The sequence below is a fragment of the Pyrus communis genome, chromosome 7, assembly GCF_963583255.1.
Source record: "Pyrus communis chromosome 7, drPyrComm1.1, whole genome shotgun sequence".
In the NCBI taxonomy this organism is placed as follows: Eukaryota; Viridiplantae; Streptophyta; class Magnoliopsida; order Rosales; family Rosaceae; genus Pyrus; species Pyrus communis.
Window position 1 is genome coordinate 10,251,140 of NC_084809.1, and position 8,766 is coordinate 10,259,905.

Below are 8,766 nucleotides of genomic sequence, written 5' to 3' on the forward strand. Positions count from 1 at the left end.
AAGTTAAAGTTGAGGGACTATTTCTCCAGTTGGATTAAAGTTGAGGAACCATTGGTAATGTATTTTTAGTTGAGGGACTATAGCTGCACGTTTTGATGAGTTGAGAGACCAATGATAATTGATTTTTAGTTGAGAAACCATTGCTCTAATTGAGTTAAAGTTAAGAAACAATTGTTACAATTTACTCTATTCTTTTAGGGGAGGTGAATTCTCGTGATGATGTGAAAAAATATCTTATACGAGAAATTTGTCAAAAGATTTCTAAGGAGTTGGTTTAATAGACCTTAACTTCCTTCGATTTTAACATTTTTTACAAGAAGCGACAACAAAATTCCATTAATGGACTGTAATAGTTACCAAGGTTACCACATGAGTGTATTTTCCAATTAAATTTAATGATATAGAGACAATTCGCACAAACAAGCATAAATAGTAATCACCAAATAACTAACATAAGCACGGAGTAGAATTCTCTCCCCTCCTATTACCATTCTCTTCCATCCCCTCCTCTCACTCTTCTTTTTGTCTTATTCTCTATATAAAAAATTCAAAACAAGATGTAGACGTGGCGTAATCGCAACCGTTTAAATATGAAGGGATGAAAGGGGAGAGAGATTAGAAGGATAGAGAATCCTACTCCCATAAGCACATACACTACCGGTACTAGCACAAGCACCAACATTATAGATTTATGAGAACTTTAACGAAAAGCTGTTAACTATATTTTTACACTAAAAAGTCAATTCTTGTACTATTTACTTTATCCTTTATTTTATTTTTATTGTTAAAACTTAAAATTTTCAATTCATTTTTAGTAATATTTTTTTTAAATTTACCCCCTAAAAAATGACAGATCAACTTTAAGTACAATTAATTGAGTACATTTTTTCTGTCGAAGTCTAAAATAGTATTTAACTATATAAATAATGCTGATATTTTTTTGTATAAATGCACAATTATTGTCTTTCGATGTGCTCACATGGCCAGCAAAAAGGAAGAAAGAAATCTCAAAAATTGATGTGGACACAACTTCTTCACATGGATTGAGTGAAGTACTGAAATTACATATAAATTTTGTTTTTATTTTTCTAAAAAGTTATAATCTCATTAGCGGAGAGAGAGAGAGAGAGATCAAAGAAGGGAAAACCAAGCTGTCTCATCCGGAAGTGTATCTTCTCCGGATCAACGTTACTAGGATCCTAAAAATTCTTGCATCTTAATCGATTATTGTATATCACATAGTCAATTTTCGTTAGATAATATTAATATTTAATTTTATATAAAAAAAATCAAATGATATCTAATTCCTATTCGGATCCAAATCCGTCCCCTCCCCTTTCGGTTTTCTTCCCAAAGTACCAAGTGGCAACTTTCAAGTGCCCAATTCCAAGTTTCTCTCTTTCCACTCAGAACCCAATTCCAAGTTGAAGAAACAGAGTCTTCCTTTCAAACTGAAAGTTCAATGATCAATTTCTCCAATTAACACAAAACCCATAAAAAAAGATTCAAACCTTCTTTGGCATTGATTGGCAAATTTGCAAGAACTCATTAGTTCTGAAGAATTAAAAGAGAAGTGAAAAATGTGGAAGCTGAAGGTAGGGGCAGAGACAGTAGGAGGAGAAAGTGGAGGTCAGTGGCTGAAGAGTGTGAACAACCACTTGGGCCGCCAAGTGTGGGAGTTCCATCCAGAGATTGGAACCCCAGAAGAGCTTCAACAAATTGAAGATGCCCGCAAGGCTTTCTGGAACAATCGTTTCGAAAGGCGGCACAGCTCTGACCTCCTCATGAGAATTCAGGTTCTTTTTCACCTGGGTTTTGCCTTTTTTATTTTATTTTTTATTTTTTATTTTTTATATTTCATTCTCTAGAAATTGAATATACTGCATATGGCTGGGAAAAGGGTATTTATTTATTAGTGAAATTTGTATGTAAACTATTTAAATTATCGTTGTGGTGTTCTGGATCATCGAATTATATATAAAATCAGTAGAACTGCTGAATTTGATAATGCTGTTGAACAAGATGGTCAGGTTTTTCACACTGCATTGTAGGCTTTCTTGTGTAGCATTAGGCTTTGTAAGTTTGAATGATGTTTTTCTTTCGAGTGATATGTGTTTCGGGTACCGTGTTCTCCAACTGAGCTCTTGGAGTGCTTTTGTATAAAACTTATAGCTGCCGGTGTGTTTTATCCATCCTTGCAATTAGTCTCCTAAATTATGCCTAATTTGTTAATCCCCTGCCAATATGAGCAAATAATTTTGGTTAGTTTAGGCCAAATCATATGAGTTCTGAGGTTGGTATTTGGGTTTAATTACCCATGTTTTGTAACCCTACTTTCCTTTTTTAAATGAGTGTTTTGTTCTTATTTCTTAAATGTAGTTTGCGAAGGAGAATCCACATGCAACTAATCTACCGCAACTCAAAGTTAAAGATCAAGAAGGGGTGAAGGAAGAGGCAGTGGCAACCACTTTACGAAGGGCTCTCAGTTTTTATTCAACAATCCAGGCGCATGATGGTCATTGGGCTGGGGATTATGGGGGTCCCATGTTTCTGCTCCCTGGTTTGGTAAGGGAGAAAACTAGTAATCACTATGTGTTTCCATCAATGCTTGTACCCTAAACACGGAAAACATAGATATCATGGTTAAATCTGAGAAATAAGTTTGACATTCCAAAAGATGGCTGCATGTCGTTTTGGAACTTCACATCCTTTCTTCTTACTGAAATGATTAAATTCTTTATTATTTGGTCCAGTTGGTAATTGTTGGGTGACTAAGTATTACTCATCAATTGCAACAGGTCATTACACTTTCAATTACTGGAGCTCTAAATGCTGTGTTATCCAAAGAGCATCAACGTGAGATGTGCAGATATCTTTATAATCATCAGGCAGGAATGGTTTCTCATGAAATGATAGTTTTTCATTTTTTTATTTTATTAAGGATGCTTTCCTTTCCATATAGAATTTCAGGTTACTTTCTCTTTGTTTGCTAATAAGATAAGAAATTTACGGATGAATTGTGTTTGCAGAATGAAGATGGGGGATGGGGTCTGCATATTGAGGGGCCAAGTACCATGTTTGGTACTGCTCTAAATTATGTTACTTTGAGGTTGCTTGGCGAAGGTGCGGATGATGGACAAGGGGCAATCGAACTTGCACGGAAATGGATATTAGACCATGGTGGCGTGACTGCAATTACTTCTTGGGGCAAAATGTGGCTTTCAGTATGAACTCTATGTTTATCTTGTTGGATTGTTCCCACGGTGTAGTCATTCAGAAATATTAGTTGACATGCATCTCTGATGATGATAGGTACTTGGGGCATATGAATGGTCTGGGAATAATCCACTGCCGCCTGAAGTATGGCTATGTCCTTACTCCCTGCCATTTCATCCAGGTCTCTCATCATTATTGGACATTTCATTCCGGTGCTTTAAGTTCATTCTAGGCAGGATAAGATAAATTCAAACCTCCTTTCATTAAAAATCTTGATTAAATAACAGAGGTCTTACTAGCATTAATATGTCCATAGACTTGTCCATGCTGTTAACTGCCTAACTTCTAATCTTTACAGTTTATGAATTTCAAATTTTACACTTACAGGAAGAATGTGGTGTCATTGCCGAATGGTGTATTTGCCTATGTCGTATTTGTATGGGAAAAGGTTTGTTGGACCTATCACACCCACAATCCGGTCATTGAGGAAGGAGCTTTATACAGCCCCCTATCATGAAGTTGACTGGAATAAAGCTCGCAATCTATGTGCAAAGGTTGGTAAGAAACATCTGCGCCTTCAATATACTCTGCTTCCTCCAGCTACCCTGCGTAAAGATCCTGTGTCTGTGAGTTTAATGAACATTCTTATCTTTCATAGGGTTAGTCACAGACTCACAGGTGAAATATATGATAGCTATTTATGAAAGTACAAATTTGATTTAGGGTCCTGGACATGGTTAATTGTTGGATTACTTTCCTATAACTCTCCAAATACAATAAAACATGTTTTCCCTGCATCTATGTATATGTGCGCATGCATTTTTCCATCGAATTTTAGTTGTACAGGTAAATCTATTAATGACAATTCACTTGCATATGTTTTTTATGCTTACATGGGATGCTTTATACAATTTCTAGGAAGATCTATACTATCCACACCCAATGGTACAAGATGTCTTGTGGGGGTCTCTTCACTATGTTTATGAACCTGTTTTCACACGTTGGCCTGCAAAAGAATTGAGGGAGAGTGCTTTGAAGACTGTAATGCAGCATATTCATTATGAAGATGAAAATACTCGGTACATATGCATAGGGCCTGTTAACAAGGTATGCATGCAGAATATATTTTATGCATATCATCATCTGCCAATAGATCTCATACATATTTTGCCATTGGAATTGCGCAATTGACATGTATTTTTGTCTTATAGATTGATTCGGTAAGTAGTTGCGTGATTCTTGATTGTCTATTTCCTAAACGATGTAGGTGTTAAATATGCTTTGTTGTTGGGCGGAGGATCCAAACTCAGAGGCATTCAAATTGCATCTCCCAAGAATCCCTGATTATTTGTGGATTGCTGAAGATGGCATGAAAATGCAGGTCAGTTATAGCATTAAATTGTTTCGAACAGATTTTAAGTTCCTCCCTATCTCTTTCCACACTCCCTCTTTCCTACCTGATTGTTTCTAATTTAATGTTAGTTTTCCTTTTACTGTAGGGCTACAATGGAAGTCAAGCATGGGATACTTCTTTTGCCATTCAAGCGATTATATCAACTAACCTGGTTGAAGAATATGGACCTACTTTAAGAAAAGCGCATCAGTATATCAAAGATTCCCAGGTTTTCATAGGCAGAAATCGAACTGTATCATTCAACATTTATGATAATTATCGTTGCTCAACTAATACTTTGATTTGAAGGTCTTGGAAGATTGTCCTGGAGATCTGGATTATTGGTATCGTCACATTTCAAAAGGTGCTTGGCCATTCTCAACAGCAGATCATGGGTGGCCTATCTCTGACTGCACAGCTGAAGGACTGAAGGTAGCTTGAACACTCAACATTTCACATGCTGACATTGCTTTTCTTAATATTTTTTCTTTGTGCAGGCTGCCTTATTACTATCGAAACTTCCAACACAAACAGTTGGTGAATCATTGGATATGAAGCGATTTTATGATGCTGTAAATGTTACCCTTTCCTTACAGGTAATCACTGGCTGTACGGGAATTGAATCTGACCAGACATAATGTGGCAACCCGTATTCTTTATGATAAACTATATTTTCAAGAGAACTCTCCTTGTCTCTCGTCATATATGAAATGAAAAATATATCCCTGCTTAATTGACCATTTTATTATGTAATCTGTAAACTACGGTAAAAAATATTACTCTAATATCCATCAAAAAATTGGAAGCTATGGAGAAAGTGTAGGATATATAGTTATGAGAATATAAAAGAAAGACTGTACATGCAAGTATTTCTGTATGATATATGCACACATGCATGTTTAGTTCTGTCAAGCATGTCATGATTCTTAATCAGCAGCTCAAGTCTAAATTTGTTGACAGAATATTTACATGTTCCTGCTTTTTTGTTTTACAATTATTTAACTAATTCCTTAATCTTTGGGTTCTGCACCGCAGAATGACGATGGTGGTTTTGCCACTTATGAACTAACTAGATCGTATCAGTGGTTAGAGGTAAGTATCATTTATGAGCTTTTTTTATTTCGTTTTCTTCCTTCTATATGGATGATGATGAGATCATATGCATATGATTATTTGTATTCTATTTTCAGCTAATCAACCCTGCTGAAACTTTTGGTGACATCGTCATTGATTATCCGTACGATTTCTGTACACTACCTTTTGAATTCTGTACATTTTATTCTATATCATGGAAAATGCCTGAAGTCATCTTGATTGGAACGGGGATGCAGATATGTAGAATGCACCTCAGCAGCAATTCAAGCACTTGCATTGTTCAAAAGGTTATGTCCTGGGCATAGGAGTGATGAAATAGAAAACTGCATTGCTCGTGCTGCAAAGTTCATTGAAACGATACAAGCAGCGGATGGATCTTGGTTTGTTTTTTCTTTCAATTAAAATTACATGCATACATATACGGGACATTTCAATGCGTGGTCTGGGTGTATGATGGCTCTATGTTTTTGGTTGTATAGGTATGGTTCCTGGGGAGTATGCTTCACCTATGCTGGCTGGTTTGGAATAAAGGGGTTGGTTGCTGCGGGAAGGACTTACGAAGGCTGCTCAAGCATCCGTAAAGCATGCGACTTTTTGTTATCCAAAGAGCTTCCTTCAGGTGGATGGGGAGAAAGCTATCTATCATGTCAGAACAAGGTTAATGATTCCTCAAATTTGAAATATACTTCGTTGTCTTTCATAGGCCCGGAGCTTACATTATTCCTCTATTATGACAAATCCTTCACTCAATTCTTGGTTTTCATTTGCATACACATTTGGCAAAATGTATGATCTACTTTCGACTTGCGTAACTTAATGCCGACTGTTTGTGTGTCAGGTGTATACAAATCTCAAGGACAATAGGCCACATATAGTTCAAACTGCATGGGCTATGTTGGCCCTTATTGGTGCTGGGCAGGTACAACAAATTCATCACTCATTCTCCTTTCCATGTGATTTATCAAATTCATCCTTCTCCCATGGATACCGAATTTGGTGTAAATTAGAATTTAGAGGATTATTCATTTGCAGAATTTTTGGAACCTTTTTACGGATAACCGTTTGACATCCATATGTTGCTCACTTTAATACCTGTATTTCATGTTATGTTCTCCTGCTTGAAAGGCTAAGAGAGACCCAACTCCGTTGCATCGGGCAGCTAGAGTACTAATCAATTCTCAAATGAAAAATGGAGATTTCCCTCAGAAGGTAAATTGGCAACTCTTTCCATAATGTTTCACACAAGAGTCTTTATACCCTCTTGACCGTGCAATCTACAATTACAAGCTAACATGGTTTTTTCTGTCTTCATAGAAATCCATTTGGTTTGGTTTGATTACAGACATGCTAACTGCAATTTTCAAAACATCTTGCCAATGTAGAAGAAAACTGTACAGAGAGAAATGCAGGTGTAAAGACCTTTAGTACTTTTCTAGGCTGCAGAGAGTAATTAAACCTTATAAATATATGTATAGCTTTTGGAGCAAGTAATATAAGTAATTAGTGTTATTCAAATAGGCAAATTGAACAATCTTAAGTGTTGAGAATATAAATCCCACATCGGGGAAATGAGGGACCTTGCATCTTATAAGTAAGTGGGTTACTCCTCCTGTTTCCAATTGATTTTATGGTGGAACCTCAACTTTATTCATGCTATCAAAGTAGGTTGTCCATGTGTGAAGATCTACGGGCACACGTGCTCCACGTCACACGATTTGTGTTGTCCATGTGTTAGGCTTGAAAGTTCGCCACACATGAGGGATGTGTTGAGAGTACGTATTAATCACACATCGAGGACAGAAGGGACTTTGAATGTGCTTATAAATTGTTGGGCTACTTTTCATATTACCAATTGGTTTTACAGTAGAACCTCCACTTTCTTCATTGAGTATATATGTACCGGAAACCAAGATCTTAGAGAGTAAATCTCATGCAGGAAGTTTGTAACTATGATTACCACTTACGAAGGCTATATGACCTGAATAACGTTTACACTTCCCATACAGGAGATCACTGGTGTCTTCAACAAGAACTGTATGATCAGCTATTCAGCCTACCGAAACATTTTTCCCATTTGGGCCCTTGGAGAATATCGTTGCCAAGTATTGGAGGCTCTCTGAATGATGTCTGTTTATTGTTCAACGCTTAACACTCCGGATAATGAACTGTTGTTTATAAACCTGTATGAGAGCTCCTTAAATTCAGCTCAAAACAATGTAATTCAATTGCTAACATATTTCATAATCTTATTGTTATTAATTTCCCACTGGCTCGGGTGTTCACATCACCACCTTCCTTTTGTTTGTCGTTCCCGGCTCCGTTGCCTGTGGTATGTAATTTCCCACTGGCTTCCTTTGTTTTGTGGTTTAGATCTTTGTTGTGGCTGTTAGTGGATGTTGAAGATTTCTTATTTTCCGATTTTGGGGCTTGGAGTGACTTGATCTCTGGCGTCTCCTGGAGGTGTTGGTTCGTGCTGGGTTGGAGGCTGCTCAGTTGTAGGTGCTCCGAAGGCGGCTGGGATGGTAGGCTGCTAGTATATATTTGTAATATTGTGTTATCAAATCATTGAATTACAATTCTATATGGTATTACTAGTTTTAGGTCCCCTTTTCCTAGTACAACCCTAGCCTCCTTCCTCTTTCTTCCCAATTTGCCGTCCCCTCTAAGTTAATATTCCCCAAATCGTTTTTCCTTTGCCGTGCCTACCTACTCCCTATTCAGGCTACATTGTAAGTTAATTACAATTCTCTATGCACTTTGAATCCGGGCTTTTAAGCTTTTGTCCGTTTCGGATTGCAAGTTCACCTTACATGGTCATAGCCACCAACCCCACATGTTCGAAATGGCGCTAGGTCACGAAGATTGAGTGCGGGTTTAAGATGCCACTAGCCGAGGAACTCGTCATTCATTTTAAACCACTAGGCCTTTATTTTTTATTTATTTTTACTTATTGTCTTGGTCCAAAATATTACGCTTGACAATTTCTTGCACAACCTGTTAACTCAACATGAAATGACACGAAATTAATAGGTTACGGTTCATCCGTTAACGAGTCGGGTGGT

General features: G+C 37.1%; 1 protein-coding gene across 3 annotated transcripts; it reads left to right on the plus strand.

Annotated features, from left to right (window-relative positions):
* The first annotated feature begins 1,247 nt into the window (after window positions 1–1,247).
* Window positions 1,248–7,966, plus strand: LOC137738935 (cycloartenol synthase). 3 transcript variants are annotated; one of them, XM_068478399.1, is made up of 18 exons: window positions 1,248–1,796; window positions 2,380–2,565; window positions 2,799–2,888; window positions 3,030–3,224; window positions 3,313–3,397; window positions 3,604–3,770; window positions 4,135–4,323; window positions 4,484–4,597; window positions 4,716–4,838; window positions 4,919–5,041; window positions 5,107–5,205; window positions 5,645–5,701; window positions 5,800–5,846; window positions 5,941–6,084; window positions 6,184–6,361; window positions 6,543–6,623; window positions 6,830–6,913; window positions 7,711–7,966. In XM_068478399.1, exons 1-18 carry the CDS (start codon window positions 1,581–1,583, stop codon window positions 7,822–7,824), a joined length of 2,292 nt encoding a protein of 763 aa, XP_068334500.1. In that variant the 5' UTR covers window positions 1,248–1,580; the 3' UTR covers window positions 7,825–7,966. The 3 variants fall into 3 exon arrangements, with proteins under 3 accessions (XP_068334500.1, XP_068334501.1, XP_068334502.1); XM_068478400.1 differs by lacking the exon at window positions 2,799–2,888; XM_068478401.1 differs by lacking the exon at window positions 1,248–1,796 and having other exon boundaries at window positions 2,427–2,565; window positions 3,026–3,224.
* The last annotated feature ends 800 nt before the right edge of the window (window positions 7,967–8,766 follow it).

Excerpts from the sequence above, each read along its gene's own strand:
- LOC137738935 (XM_068478399.1), top strand. The coding sequence starts at position 1,581 with ATGTGGAAGCTGAAGGTAGGGGCAGAGACAGTAGGAGGAGAAAGTGGA. Across the intron at positions 1,797-2,379 it reads ACCTCCTCATGAGAATTCAG|TTTGCGAAGGAGAATCCACA; the intron begins GTTCTTTTTCAC and ends TCTTAAATGTAG. Across the intron at positions 6,914-7,710 it reads ATGGAGATTTCCCTCAGAAG|GAGATCACTGGTGTCTTCAA; the intron begins GTAAATTGGCAA and ends CTTCCCATACAG.